This window comes from Nicotiana tomentosiformis, chromosome 1, assembly GCF_000390325.3.
Source record: "Nicotiana tomentosiformis chromosome 1, ASM39032v3, whole genome shotgun sequence".
Taxonomy (NCBI): Eukaryota; Viridiplantae; Streptophyta; class Magnoliopsida; order Solanales; family Solanaceae; genus Nicotiana; species Nicotiana tomentosiformis.
The window spans coordinates 74746535-74762690 of record NC_090812.1 but is presented as its reverse complement, the minus strand read 5'-3'; the positions used below and the strand labels follow the sequence as shown (position 1 = coordinate 74762690).

General features: G+C 37.7%; 2 protein-coding genes across 2 annotated transcripts; one reads left to right on the top strand and one right to left on the bottom strand.

Moving 5' to 3' along the window:
- Positions 1–3241: 3241 nt before the first annotated feature.
- LOC138906927 (serine/threonine-protein phosphatase 7 long form homolog) lies at positions 3242–5117 on the bottom strand. Its single transcript, XM_070196592.1, has 3 exons — positions 4552–5117; positions 4359–4428; positions 3242–3472 (listed from the first exon to the last, which is right to left on the bottom strand). The coding sequence occupies exons 1-3, from the start codon at positions 5115–5117 to the stop codon at positions 3242–3244; spliced, it is 867 nt and encodes a 288-aa protein (XP_070052693.1).
- Positions 5118–7781: 2664 nt separating this feature from the next.
- LOC104114082 (dolichyl-diphosphooligosaccharide--protein glycosyltransferase 48 kDa subunit) lies at positions 7782–15302 on the top strand. The gene is made up of 13 exons (XM_009624441.3): positions 7782–8190; positions 8270–8406; positions 8943–9068; positions 9680–9733; positions 9833–9946; positions 10416–10471; positions 10552–10593; positions 12594–12669; positions 12842–12913; positions 13004–13129; positions 13213–13317; positions 14262–14345; positions 15015–15302. The coding sequence occupies exons 1-13, from the start codon at positions 7914–7916 to the stop codon at positions 15060–15062; spliced, it is 1317 nt and encodes a 438-aa protein (XP_009622736.1). The 5' UTR covers positions 7782–7913; the 3' UTR covers positions 15063–15302.
- Positions 15303–16156: the final 854 nt, after the last annotated feature.

Sequence of the window (16156 nt, the reverse complement as noted above, 5' to 3'; positions counted from 1 at the left end):
TTTAACCCCGGGACGGTTGTTGAATGGAAGCTTGAGCGGAGTCCGGAAAAACCAGAATATATATTCAATTACGTGTTCTGGGCATTTAAACCACCAATTAATGGTTTTCCGCATTGCCGGCCGGTAATATCCATAGACGGCACTCATGTCTATGGAAAGTATGATATCAAGCTGTTGATAGCCGTTGTAGTAAATGCTAATAGACAAATATTTCCTCTAGCTTTTGCTATTTGTGCCAATGAAAGCCAAGAGACGTGGACGCTGTTTTTGAACTATTTGAAAGAGCACGTTGTCAAACAGCGTTCCGGCATTTGTCTAATATCTGATCGGCATGATGGTATCTTAAGTTCTATAGAGAACTTGCGTGCATGGCAAGAACCTTATGCCTACCACTGTTACTGTGTGAGGCACTTTAAGGCCAATTTCCAGAAGGCATATCCCAATAAGGATCTGCATGATTTGATGTGGATGGCAGCAATAGACCACCAAGAGCATAAATTTCGGAGGCATATGGAATCTATCAGGCAGGAAGACGAGAGAGCCTATCATTGGTTGATGCGACATGAGCTTCACAAGTGGACTTTGCATGCGGATGGTGGAAGAAGATGGGGAATTCTGACTACAAACGTGTCAGAATCTTTCAACGGGTTATTGAAGTCGGCAAGAGGATTGCCTGTCACTGCCATGGTGCGGATGTCGTTCAAGCAGATGGTGGAGAGGTTTGTTGAAAGGGCTGCAGCTGCAACGCCATTGATGGAAAGGGGTGTTGAATTTATGCCACTGCCGATGAAGAGATTTGAGAAATGCAGGCGACGAGCACATTGGCATTCATTTTTGCAGTATGATCACGACAGAAATATTTTTGAAGTTCGCACCGCTATCCATCAAAATCGGGGGGAATGATGTACATACCATAAATGAATCTAGAAGGTTATGCTCTTGTGGGAAATGGTCCATCTACCACATGCCGTGCTCACATGTCATCAGGTGCTTTCAACATACAGGTTTAGGGCCAACCAACTACATTGATAAATAATATAGTGTTGCTGCTTACTTAAATACTTATAGTGGGCAGTTGCAGCCAGTGGGTGCTGAGCATTATTGGCCGCCAGAACCATTTAAAATGGTGTGTAACAAGGACTATTTGCGTCGAATATAGGTGCAGAAGAGAATGTGTATACGGAACCAAATGGATGTTAGCGATACCGTTTATGCATGCAAATATGGTATATGCTCGCAAACAGGACACGACCGTCGAAAATGTCCTTCGGCTGGTTTGGGTGGCGGTGGTAATCAAGCTCGTGGTGGGTGTTCTTCTAATGTGCCCAACTATCAATGAGTTTATGTTGTAATAAGTAGTTGTTTTATTTATGTTGCAAGATGTATCAAATAAAATTATGTTTCCATTGTTGTTAAATCTTATTGATATTTAATATTTTTCAGTTGAGTAAATTAATGCATTTCTCCCTCCCGTTCATGTAATCAAAGTATTGGATTAAAAAACGAAAAAATATATGAATATATTTGATAAATATAGTTGATAAATATAGTTCAAAAATAGTTGAGTTAAAGGTAGATTTCTGATAAATATGTGAATACACATAGCGCGGTTAAAAACTACGTTATGTAAATATATATATCGCGGTTAAATACTACATTATGTGTATTGTCTTGTCGAACTGAAAAGCTGTCCGTCTGAGAAAAAGTTTTTTTGTATCCGTAATCATCTTTAGCATGCAAAGCATAGCGTGGTTAAATACTACGTTATGTGAATATATATAGCGCGGTTAAATACTACGTTATGTGTATTGCCTTGCCTATAAATAACGGGCGCATTCTAGTTATTTTCTGCGCTTAACAATAACCAATAGCAAATGTCTGAACGCCTTTATGTACCAAGGTGCCAGTGCGGCAAAAAATATTTGATGAATGACTGTTGGGATGATGGTGAAGTTGGACGCCGCTACTGGATGTGTGTGAACAAGTTTTATAGGGTTCCCGACGAACCTTTTTGCAATTTTGAGGTATGGATTGATGAACCTTGTAACCAGGAATGCTACAAACGATCTTTGCAGTATCTTCATGATTTGACCTTAAAACAGTGTGAATATGAAAAAGAATATAAACGAGAAATTGCAGAGTTGAAGGAGAAACTGAAAGAGGCAGAATTAGAAAAAAATAAGATGGAAGATAAATTTAAGTGGTTGGAGCAGAGAATAATGGACGACAGTGACTAAACAATGATATGTATGTGTTGATTGTACTACTTTATCTTTATATTTCCCGTGTCATGTATTTTCATTAGTTGTACTGAATTTAAATTATATTAAGTTGTTATATTTTGTATTTGTGTTGTAGTATTAAAATAAATAAGGAACGGGGAAATAAAAACATAATGCGCATATTATGTAAACATAAAAAATTATTGTTATTATTTACATAAAATAATATTTACATAAAATACAAAAAAAAAATCAATGTGTCCCACAGCCTGTGTGCTTCAATGCAGCCGCTGGCCTGAGGCGCATCCCATCCCGCCCGGCTACGCTATCAGGATCATCCTCATCACGACGCCTCTTTATAGCAGGATGCGCTGCAGCATGATCATCAGTGGTATTGGCAGGATCGGTAGAAGGGACCGTCGGTCCAGTAGAAACCTACAGAAGAATAAGTCAGCTCAGTATAGGAAAGTATATATTAAGTCACAACAACTTAAATTGTCTTACCATGGTCTCGTCGGGCTCCTGAATATAATCATCCGTCGCAGCCATGTCAGCATCGCATAAATGGGCCTCTGTGACGGGCGGGGATGAAGCCTTAATAAGAAAATTAATAAAGTTATGGAAAATAAATAAAAAAATAAAAATTAAATTTAAATTTAATACTAATAAAAACATACATACGCCTGTGATAATGAGCCATAACTCAGCCGGCGCCCACTATCCAAATCTCTGATCGGCCGATCCTCAACAGCGGTCAATGACCCTGGGAAGTATGCTTCCCAATCCTCTCCGGTAAGGTCCATGCCCGTGATCAATAACGGACCTGACGGGGTCACTTGCGAAGTCCCTGGAGTGAGCTGCATCCCAAGACTATATGACGGTATGCTGGTGGGATACTCGTCCGGCTCATGTAGGTCACCCGGCAGATCAGCATCAACATCATCAACAGGGGCCTCAATGCCCCCTTGCTGGGGACCACCTCCTCGCCTCCCACCACGACCCTGTGCGGCAGCCATGCCTCATGGGGCACCCACACCTCGAGGGACAGCCCTACCTCGTGGGGAAGCCCTCTCTCGTGTGACACCCCTACCTCGCTGGTACTGCTCTAGCGCCACATAAGCAGGGTTGTGTCCCAAGCGCTGATCCTCTCGAGCTCGCTGCAGTGTCCGGGCAGCCACCTCTGCAACCTGCCGGCCGTAATCATGCAAAGCGGTCGCTCCCATCTGGTAGACTATATATAGGCCAATAGCCTGCACAACGTATAAAATATAAACTACAGAACACTAAGTTACAATTATATAATTAATAATAACAGAAAATATACCAGGGCCTCGTGCCGCCCGGCGTATGGAACGTACCGACCGCCAGCTTGATGAATGGGATTCCCGACAAAAATTCGGGTAACGCGGTGGTACCAGGGCATATAGAGCTGAATAGTCTCCGTCTGGATCTGTGGGGGGGGGGGGGGAATTAGGTCAGCTCGGTCATCCCAAGTATGGACCTGCGCCTCTAGCCATGCTACATATGCGTCGTCCGCCCTGGAACGATCATCCCACTGATAATGTGTGGCCTCCCATGTAGGCCCCCTCGGTATATACTGCGGACGACCAAACTGGCGAAGTACCCACTCCGTGGCATGATGCTCCACAATATCGAGGCACATGAGCGGGACGGAAGTGCACCAAATCAGTCGGCCGGCCGAGCAATAATCGGGCAGGCCACCTATCAAGTCGTCGATGTATGGCGTCCAGATGAACTATCAAATAACAACAGAAAACGTGAGTATGCGCAACACATGTGAAGCTATACCAAGTAAGTTTAGGTACACATTTACCCGTGCGCCCTCCAACATATCCAACACATCCCTGCAAAGAGGGAGATTATGCCGAGCCTCGTAATCTCGTATATATCCACGCCGGAGAACCCACCTCCTAGCTAGAGGGAGAAACGAAGGTGGTACATCTGGAGGTAATGGTGGTAGAGGTGGATGCAACTACAGGAACCGCTCCCAGGCCCAAACCTAACATACAAAGTTGGCGTAAAATTTAAGAAAATTTTTGACTAGATAGAATTGGAAGGAATGAACAGAGTATTCGAATATGTTGTCACTTGTAGAAGCGGCAAAAATCCACATACGTCATGCTGGGTGCCCATGCTCGCCCGCCATAGATGCCTGTACAAGTAGGCGAGAACAGTAGCACCCCAGCTGTACTAGGTTAAATCATCTAGCAGCTGAAGATGATGAAGAAATCACAAGCTGACTAGGTTCCCCGAAGTGTTCGGGAACAAGACGCCCCCAAACAGAAGGAGCAGCAGCAACCTCGTATACCGGTGAATATGCAGATCATCTGTCTCCCCGGTGATGTCGGGGTGCAATATCTCCAAATGCTGTCGAATAGCTGTCAAACTCATGCGACTGGCCCCTGAGTGTGCAGTCTCATCCTGTGGCCTGAAACCAGTGAGCTGTTGTAGCATGTCCAAATACTGCCCACGCGTCATCTCTCTCATGGCCTGAGGCAGTGCAACGGGCAGTCCATCAACAGGCATCCCATATAAAACCTCCATGTCCTGCAGCGTGATGGTGGCCTCGCCAATAGGCAGGTGGAAAGTGTGCGTCTCCGGTCGCCACCGCTCTATCAGGGCCGTGATCAAAGACCAGTCGAGCTGCAGCCGCCCGATCTCTAAAATCCTGTAGAAGCCCGTATCCTGCAGGCGCTGGACTACACGGGGATGGAGATCTCTGTCCTTCATAAAATCCCACATGTCGTCCACTCTCCTAGAGCGGAGAGTCTGGGCCAGTAACTCTCTCTCCCATACGTATGCGGAGCTGTGATCGCCCTGTAACACTAATAGCTCATCGGAGACAGGTCCGGGATGCATAGGCGGCACGTCCATGTCGTCTACTGTAAATTAAACAATATTAATTGTATGTTTGATCTGTAAATTAAATAATTATTTTTTTATAATTATACAATATTTAATTGGACAGAGTATATATCTATGGGTTCCAAGCTCGATATTTGATGCCCAGTAGGATCAAGCTATCCTGAGTTCTTGTATGTGTCAATTTTATTATTTTCGTAATTTTGTATGTTTGTTTTGTAAATTAAATAATTAATTTTTATCATATTTAATTGGACATAGTATATACCTATGGGTTCCATGCTCGATATTTGAGACCCAGTAGCACCAAGCTATCCTGAATTCTTATGTGTGTCAATTTTAATATTTTCATAATTTTGTATGTTTGTTTTGTAAATTAAATAATTAATTTTTATCATATGGACATTGGGCAGAGTATATACCTATGGGTTCCAGGCTCGATATTTGAGGTCCAGTAGCACCAAGCTATCATGAATTCTTATGCGTGTCAATTTAAATATTTTCATAATTTTGTATATTTGTTTTATAAATTAAATAATTAATTTTTATCATATGGACATTGGGCAGAGTATATACATATGGGTTCTAGGCTCGATATTTGAGACCCAGTAGCACCAAGCTATCCTGAATTCTTATGTGTGTCAATTTAAATATTTTCATAATTTTGTATGTTTGTTTTGTAAATTAAATAATTAATTTTTATCCTATGGACATTGGACAGAGTATATACCTATGGGTTTCAGGCTCGATATTTGAGGCCCAGTAGCACCAAGCTATCTTGAATTCTTGTGTGTATCAATTTTAATATTTTCATAATTTTGTATGTTTGTTTTGTAAATTAAATAATTAATTTTTATCATATTTAATTGGACAGAGTATATACCTATGGGTTCCAGGCTCGATATTTGAGGCCAGTAGCACCAAACTATCCTGAATTCTTGTGTGTGTCAATTTTAATATTTTCATAATTTTGTATGTTTTTTTTGTAAATTAAATAATTAATTTTTATCATATGGACATTGGGCAGAGTATATACCTATGGGTTCCAGACTCGATATTTGAGGCCCAGTAGAACCAAGCTATCCTGAATTCTTATGTGTGTCAATTTAAATATTTTCATAATTTTGTATATTTGTTTTGTAAATTAAATAATTAATTTTTATCACATTGACATTGAGCAGAGTATATACCTATGGGCTCCAGACTTGATATTTGAGGCCCAGTAGCACCAAGCTATTCTGAATTCTTATGTGTGTCAATTTAAATATTTTCATAATTTTGTATATTCGTTTTGTAAATTAAATAATTAATTTTTATCACATGGACATTGAGCAGAGTATATACCTATGGGCTCCAGACTTGATATTTGAGGCCCAGTAGCACCAAGCTATCCTGAATTCTTATGTGTGTCAATTTAAATATTTTCATAATTTTGTATATTTATTTTGTAAATTAAATAATTAATTTTTATCCTATGGACATTGGACAGAGTATATACCTATGGGTTCCGCGCTTGATATTTGAGGCCCAGTAGCACCAAGCTATCCTGAATTCTCATGTGTGTCAATTTTAATATTTTCATAATTTTTTATGTTTGTTTTGTAAATTAAATAATTATTTTTATCATATTTAATTGGACAGAGTATATACCTATAAGTTCCATGCTCGATATTTGAGGCTCAATAGTACCAAGCTATCCCGAATTCTTCTGTGTGTCAATTTAAATATTTTTATAATTTTGTATGTTTATTTTATAAATTAAATAATTAATTTTTATCATATGGACAGAGTTTGTGTTTGATCTATTAGTATAAAAGATATTTAAACTACAGGGATTCTACGCTAAAAGGCTCTATATTTTACTACGCTAAAAGAGCACTAGTCTTTAAGCAAATAAATAATCTAAACTAGATAAAAATAACAAATACATTTTTATCACAAAACAAACACAAAATACTAATATCTTAGTCTGGATAAAAATAACATACAAGTTTAATCGCAAAAAAAATACAAAACAACATGAAAACACATTCAAAACAACTACTATGCATTATTATACGAGTTTCGACATAAACTAAATCGGAATACCTCGATTTATATTTTTCGGAAAGTCGATGAATTGAAAATTTGAGCCCGAAACGAGGAAACCATAACAATAGAAGGCTTGGCTAGGATGTGAGACCTACAATCTTGTCTTTTTGTGTGACGGGTGGGGTCTACTACAATATTTTTAGAAGGATTTTTTTTTGGGGGGGGGGGATCAAACATACTTTGGAATTTGGGGAGGGGGCGTCTGGTTCGAATGTGGGGAAGAAGGAGGGGGACCGTTTATTTATCTATGTATAACGCGGTATATAACGGCGCTATACATATATAACGCGGTTATATACCACGCTATGCATAGCTATTTTATCAGCCTTGTATAGCGCAGTTTACAGTGTCGTTATATATATATATATACCGCTCTTTAAAAGAACGCTATCCATAAAAATGTCACTCTTTTTTTAAAACACACATTTTCGTTACAGTTGTCCAAAAAAAATCACAAATGGATTCTAGACTCAAGATAGAGTGACTTTTTTATTATAAAAAATTAATTTAATAATTTTAGTGCAATAAAATGAATTAATTGCAACGTGCCAAACAAAGCAGCGCGTTTTACCTGAACTGTGTCTGCGTCTGTAACTTAAATCGCTGGACGCAAATACCACATTGGAAACTAAGGACGAAGACTGAACTTCGTCAACTGTAAACCGAAGGCATCTTTAAGCTTCAAATCTGGCTAAACCCTAGTAGTGCATTTTGAAGATGTCTCGAACACTAGCTCTACTCACGCTCCTCAGCTCCTTTCCATTTCTCGCACTCCTTTCCAATGCATTTTCTCCTGAAAACCCCACAGATCGGAGAGTTTTAGTTTTGCTCGATGATTTCTCCATCAAATCTTCACATTCTCTCTATTTCAATTCTCTCCAAACCCTAGGTTACGATCTCGATTTCAAGCTCGCCGATGATCCCAAAATCGCATTACAACGATACGGCCAGTATTTATATGACGCCTTAATTCTATTTTCCCCTACCATTGATAGTAAGTCTGTTTCTCAACATCTCAATAATCAGTGCGTTCGATTAAATGTTTAATTTAATTCTTGTTTTTTTCGCTTCAGGTTTTGGTGGATCACTGAATGCGGCAGCTATATTGGAGTTTGTTGATGCGGGTCATGATTTGATTCTTGCGGCTGATGCATCTGCTTCTGATCTGATTCGTGAGATTGCTTCTGAGTGTGGAGTTGATTTTGATGAGGTAGCATTATATGTCTGTTTTGCTTACATTTTTTTTCTGTCAATTAGTCACAACTTCACCTTAATAGGCGGAGTTAGATTATTAGCTCCGGGTTTGGACAAACCCAGTAGCTTTTGCTTATACCCTCTATTTGTATTAGAACATCCATTCGATATGTATAAATATTAAATTGCGAATCCAGTAACTAAGACGAGCTATGAATTCGGTGGCATGTTCAGAATACATAAACTTTAAATCTTGGCTTGTCTCTGATCCCAAACTAGTTGTCCTTTGTACCCATTTCACCCTATTAAGGGAACTATCCTTATTGTTTGCACAGACCGTTTGCTTAATTTTGTTTCTTACTGTGGTCAAGTGAATTTGATGTGATTCACCATTGGCGACTAGGAATGTTAGCCAACTGAGCCGTATTTGAAAAACAAATTATGAACGGAAAATTTTAGTTGCGTCCTTATGATAAGTGTACTCATACTTCTGTAAATCTAAGCATGAAATGCTGATTAATGTTCTTCTACACTTTATATTATGCATAATAGGATGCGGCAGCTATGGTCGTCGATCATACAAGCTATGCAGTTTCTGATACAGAAGGGGACCACACCTTGATTGCTGGTGATAATTTCATACAATCTGATGTAATCTTGGGCAGCGAAACTATCAAGGTAAAGCACTATATTTCATCAGAGAATTATTTTATATTAATCATGATATTTGTGTTTTCTCTTCCATTTTAATCATGAATTGATTCAATCAATAAACTATATTAGTTCATAATCGTAGCCCATTCATATTTTGAGTGAACATGATCAATAAATCAACTACTAGTTATTTGTTTTGTGTTAGTAAGAGGGATCCAAAATAATCCATAGCACCCAATTCAAGTATCAGTGTATCACTTTAATGGGCGGATAGCCCAACCATAGGAACACACCAAGCCCAAGTGGGGAAGAACCAATATCGAGGTGTCGAACCTTCCAGCCTATGTGAGCACTTAGGACAATCTTACCTATTATTTACCTTGAACAATATCTGTTCTATAGGCTCGTACCACTTTATCATTGAATTTCACAATGTGCATTTTTTGAGGCATTAATGGTGCTATTTTGATATTTGTTGAGTCACAAATTTTACGTACAAACTTCTCCTGTTTCTTTTTTCCTTTTACACTGGGCATATGTGATTGTATTATGTATATAGGAGAATATAGCTCTCATGTCCTGCTGTGATAAAAGCAGCATTTTTCTAACTATACTTTTATGTGAAATCAATTCAGGCTCCTGTACTCTTCAAGGGGATTGGTCATTCTATAAATCCAGCCAATAGCTTGGTAAGTTTCTGTGAGTCATTTATTTCTGAACATAAATAAGGGAAGAAACATTCCGTATAGTTATTTAATGTCAAAAGGGTGCATCCGTCATGCTTGCAGGTGATGAAAATCCTCTCAGCTTCTCCTTCAGCATATTCAGCTAACCCTAAATCCAAATTATCAGCGCCGCCAACACTCACTGGATCTGCAATCAGTCTTGTTTCAGTTGTGCAGGTGTTTCATCCAATATGAGTTATATTTCAAATCTTGTTTTTTATTTCTTCCTGTTCCGACTTCTTTCTTCTCTCTGTTCTTTCAGGTTGTTGACCTTGAACCTCAAAAGTTGTTCAATGGGTGCTGTTTAGCTTCTAAAAATAATGAAACCATGCAGAATGCGTGCACAAAAAATGAGACAGAAAAAGAATCACAAATTGCTTTTTTAAAATTAAAAAAAAAATAACAGTAGAAGACGGAAAGGTGTAGGCAATAGGTGTTGGACCATCTCGTCGATGTATGTAATGCACTGCGTACCTTGCTGAGAATCTTTGCCTCATACCCCCCCTCCCTCACACACACACCCCACCACCACCAAAATCCCGGTCCATTTTCGTTCTTCCTTTTTGTAGCCGTTCAGTTAATGATGTTGTTTAAGATACAATCAACAACTCGTAAATAAATTAGTGATAATTGTGTCCATTTGCAGGCAAGAAATAATGCTCGAATTCTGATATCTGGCTCCTTAAGCATGTTTAGCAATCGGTAAGTGCCTTTTGAGACTTTGGGTGGAGTATATCTACTCTGAATTGCTCCAACTGACAAACCTTTTTTCTTATGAGCAGATTCTTTAGATCTGGGGTGCAAAAAGCTGGAAACACAATCAAGTAAGCAATTGTAGATATTGTGTTGCTTTTGTTTGTTTGACATGATAATAACCTGAGTGTGATGGGTATAGAAGTCTCAGCATCAATTGACTTAAAGAAGGAAAAAGAAATAAAAACTCAAAGCCTTTGTATTAGTTGGATTTCTCTAAGACTTCGTGTTCCAGTTGAAGCAGGTGCTAAGAACATCGTTAATATGGCAGTAAGATATCCATCATCTAGGAAAAGATTCCGAACTATTGGTGTCCTGAATTGGATCAGTATTTGGCTTTTGGATTAGGAGGCCCTTCACTGTTAAATTGGTAGAAAGTGATAAGAACAATAACTAGGATGTACTTGTTGTAGAGTTAATTTTTTATAAAGGTGACCTCGGGTTGAAATGGGAAAACCTCAAACTGATAGCACAGGGAAACATGTGGTTCACCTCGCTTTTGAATTATGTTATGAGTTTGCATGTCTCATAAAGTATTCGGCAACCTAAATCATGTTCACATTTGATCTCGTTGAATACATGCTTTCTCGTTTGGTAAAAGTCACTTTTCGGTAGCTTTTGCCTAATTTGATAATTATAGGATGGCTTTTCAAACAGAGCTTTTCTTATACTAGAATTTAAATACTTTATAGTGTATAGCAGTGTTTTAAAAGACGTGGGCGTAAGGCGAGGCGTTTTACGTATGCCTCAGCGAGGCGTAAGCCCCATAGGTATTTAATTAATATTTTATAAAGTAATATAATTACAATGAATATTTATAAACATGTGAAATTGCATAAAAATTGAAAAAAACTATAAATATATGAAAAATATATATATAGATGTGCTCCATCCCCACAAAAAACTAGTCAAAACAATCTATTATATGCTACTTAGAAGCACAAGTAACTTGAGTCGAAAAGAATAAAGTTTTCTACATGGAGGAACAAAAAGGATACTAACCTGCAATTTGAACTTTAAACTTGCTGCTATGAAGGAGAATGGAGTTCTCTTTGTATTTTTTTAAAAATATTGAATATTTGTTCCTTTGGGAGATATTAGCATACTAGCGGACAAGATAAAAAATTGGGAAAGACTATGATTTAAGGCTTCAATCAATAAAAAAGATCTTGACTTTTAAATTTACTACATTTCAGTTCCTTTTTAAAACTTTTGAGTAATTACCAAGCTAACTTTTGAGAATTTGGGTATTATATGAAGATTTTATTCAACAAATTTTGTTTTAATTTGAAAAAGTCTCTAGGGCTTACGCCCCGAACGCCCGGGCGTACGCCCCGAATTGCTGAGCGTACGCCTCTTGAGACTTTTGCCCCACACCATCGCCTCAGGGCGTTTTTGGTGCGCCTCGCCCCGAAAACGCCTTTTAAAACACTGGTGTATAGTGGGTATTATTAATTTATAATTGCCTAGTATTGTTAATGCTAAACATATTTGCAGGAATAATACCTGTTCCATTTAGTGCATTTTGTTCTAATAAATTAATGACTAGGGAATTCATTTAGATTTATATTTGCCCCCTTGCTGTCAATCAACTTCCTTAGCATTTAGCACTCCCTCTTTGCTCTAACTTGATTTTAAGAAGTGATTTAGCCTAAAAGTCTATTGGCCCTAAAACCATTGTCTCTATTGTGATGCATCTAGGAGAAGCATGTAAAAATATGGTCTAAAGATTCCTCAAATACAAGACTGGACGGGAGCTCAATATATGAATTGACTGTCCTTTCAAAATTGAGTGCCTTGGTCCTATAAAGGCTATGTGAGTGCTAGTGTTGCTCAATTTTGCATGATTATGCGGACTGGACGAAGTTAGTCAGTTTAAAGAAATAATCATAAAATTAAAGGTTGCTTTATTATGTAATGTCTTGTCATTTGGTTTCTTTTCTTGTTTTCTTTGTTTTTCACTTAATGCTAAAGAAGCAATAGCTTGAAGCCAATGCGCCTTTTACTGTCCTTTTCTATATTTTTTACGCTTCTGACGTGATTGACCACAAATTTTCTCCCATGATCACAGCCATGATAAATCTGGCAATGAGCAATTTGCGACTGAGATTAGCAAGTGGGTCTTCCATGAAAGCGGTCATCTTAAGGTGCAGCATCAGAATTAATTTCTTAATTCATATTCACCCTTTCTCTATTTTTATGTTTACCTTGTAGTCATGTAAAAGGAATGCTAGTCAATTGGCTGTATTTCAGTATTCGTATTTGCTGTTCTCAATATATGAATTGGGAATTTATGTCTATACAAATTTTCATATATAGGCTGTGAATGTAAGGCATCACAAAGTTGGGGAGGCAGATGAACCTTCTATATACAGAATCAATGATGAACTGGTACTGCTACACCACAAGTCTGTCCTATTTTGTCACTCTTATATAATGTATACCTTTGGATGTGTGCTGAAACCGAAATTTTGATTGAAGGAATATTCTGTTGAGATTTATGAATGGTCTGGAACAAGTTGGGAACCTTATGTCGCAGATGATGTTCAAGTTCAGTTTTACATGATGAGCCCCTACGTTCTGAAAACCCTGTCAACCAATCAGAAGGTACTCTTAAGTGCTCCAGAATTTACATGGTAACAGAGTTGTTCCATCACTTTGATTAGCATTTCTAATGTCACTTCCTACAGGGTGTCTATTATACATCGTTCAAGGTTCCAGATGTTTATGGAGTGTTCCAGTTCAAGGTTGAGTACGAGAGATTAGGATTCACAAGCTTGAGTCTTGCAAAACAGGTACTCCCTTTTAAAATCTGCAGGCACTATCTCTTATGGGGGCATCTGTAAGTTTAGAATACTTTAGTCATATACTACAAGCATTTTATTTGCTTGAAGAGGTAGGATGTGGTCATTATTTTCATACCTAATAGATTTTGGTGAAGAGTTGATATATATGATGCATTAGTCATTCTGGACATAGCTATAATTAGGACTCTTGCTTTCCACATATTTGGTGAGAGAATTACTAAAATTCTCTTATAATTACAAAGTGATACATAACTTTTGGTGCTCTTTTAGACTAGGTATATTGTATGCTGCCATTTAACCGATGATATTTGTAGAAGCAACATGCAAATTATTATGAAAGCATTCCTTTTTATTTTTGATAAGTTTACAACAACAACAACAACAACAACAACAACAACAAACCCAGTGAAATCCCACAAGTGGGGTCTGGGGAGGGTGGTGTGTACGCAGACCTTACCCCTACCCTGGAGAGGTAGAGAGGTTGTTTCCGAAAGACTCGCGGCTTGAGAGGATGAATAGAAAACTATCGAATATCAACAACAATAGCTAGAAAAATGATAACAATAATTTTTGATAAGTTTATCATGAAAATATTCATGTATCTGCACTTTGCGCTTTTTTCTTTTGTTTTATTGCGCTAGATCTTTGACATTGTTGGATGAAACAATGCATATATTTGTCCCTCAGCGCCCTGCTGTTCATAAGAGATACTACTTATTTCAGAGGTTGATTTATAAAAGCCCAGTTAGGCCTTAATTGACAGCTATTTCATATTGCTTGAGCTTTTTGAAGTACAAGATTAACAGCTTGTGCATTTAGTTGGGGTTAGCTATGTCATCCTTCGATTTAATGATAGGTAACATGAAAAGATTATTGCATGGCCCTTTTTATACTGATTTGCATTAATGCCTTGGCGAAAAACTTACTTGCAGATTCCTGTTCGCCCCTTCAGACATAACGAATATGAGAGGTTTATAACAACTGCTTTCCCTTATTATGGAGCATCCTTCTCTATGGTACATTCTCTCTCTCTCTCCCTCCCTCCCTCCTTCCCTCTTTGCTATGTATTATGGCAAATGTAGTTCCAACCCATGCTTTTCTATTTAGACAAATTTCCCCTCAAGTTGCCGAGACTTGAGAATAAGAAGCCACATTATCTGGTTTAAGTAGGGCATGTAACCAAATTTATAACAAGCTAAGAAACTGCATATACAATGGTGAGTTCAACATGACTTTGTTAGGAATAATTAATCAGAAAGTTTGTTGCAGCTGTTGTGAAAATATCTTTTGAAGGGTGTTAGATTACAAAACTTTACAAGTTTTATTTAGAGATGTAGTAAAATCTAAATTTGATAGTATAGCTTCTAAAACAATCTGCCGAGTGCTTGCTGGGTAATTGTTTTGTCCACTGGGGGATTTGGATAAGGGGACCTAAATGAAGCACCCACGTAATATGTGAGAAGGTTTTCCCTTTCTGATATTATGATCTTATTAATCCTGAAGATTCTGTGTTAATCTCTTTCTATCATGGGCTATTAAGATACTTTTTGTTTTAATTATTAACATAAAGTGCTTTTACGACACTTTTGTGGTTCTGATTATATTAAAAAATTTGTGCTATTAAGATATTTTGATTGTTTCATCCACAAGAATGTTTTGTATGATTTCTATTTTCTGTATGATAGATGGGTGGTTTCTTCCTCTTCTCCTTGGTATACCTCTACCACAAGTAGATGCAAGACTGGAACTAAGAGTACTTGAAGAATCAAGTGCAGATTTTGTATCTGATGGTTCTAAATTCCAAGATAGATATAGAGGATGTAGACTCTCAGCCTGTAGTGTTTTCCGAAACAAAAAAGTAGTAGTTTTACGTTGCTTAGCAGCAATGAATTATGGAAAACTTTTAGTTTTAACTTCTAGCCTCCTTGTTCCCGTTTATTTCGATCTATGATGATTTACCATTGTGTCATAAATGAAGTTATCTCCACTATATATGCACGGGTCATTTGTTGCTGGTTAGGGAGCTATTCATGTATTAAAGCTAGCATAACTAATATTTTTTAGTTGCTTTGTATAAGTTATGAAGTAGAAAATGAAATAACTAGATCCCAAATAATAAAGTCCTAAATAACTAATTTTGTATCACTTATTCCTGCATGAGTATTTGATCTCCGGATTACTAATACCTACAAAAGTGTAAGAGCGCAAAATTCTTTTAGGTATCTTGACAATTTTGTATTGTTCCTGAAATTCGGCACACTCTTTCTATAATATGTCATGATAAAAATCTCTTGTAACAAATAATAACAGAACTTTCTTTTAATCTTTTTAAAGGTACATTGAAAAACCAAAATTGCAAGATTACTATCAAAATCCTATAATTGGCTTGTCGACCTTGTGTGTTTGTGACTCCTGCTACCATTATTGGCTAGAGAATCGGCAAATCAAATGAATGGCTTTATAAGGTACGGCAGAAGAAAACCGTGCCTTATAAAGCCATTCAAAACGAGGCTTTAAGTTAGTGCATACTTTTGAAGTTTAAGGTACAGAGTTGGATATAGAAATTTATCCTCAAAACAAGGGATATGCCCCTCTTGTCTATTAGATAAGTCCACCTCCGCTTAGGATCAATCTCAGGTTTCATTGGATCATGTTAGAGTAATTCAATTAAAGTTAATTTGAAATTCATGTCCCTCAAAACTCCCCCGAGTTATTTTCAATTAATGAGACAGTTTGCAGCTTTAGGAGCTGCCAACCTGGTCTTAGCCTTAGTTTATTTAAGAAACAATTACGCTGATTATCAGTTGAGGCAACAATGCTACTAAAA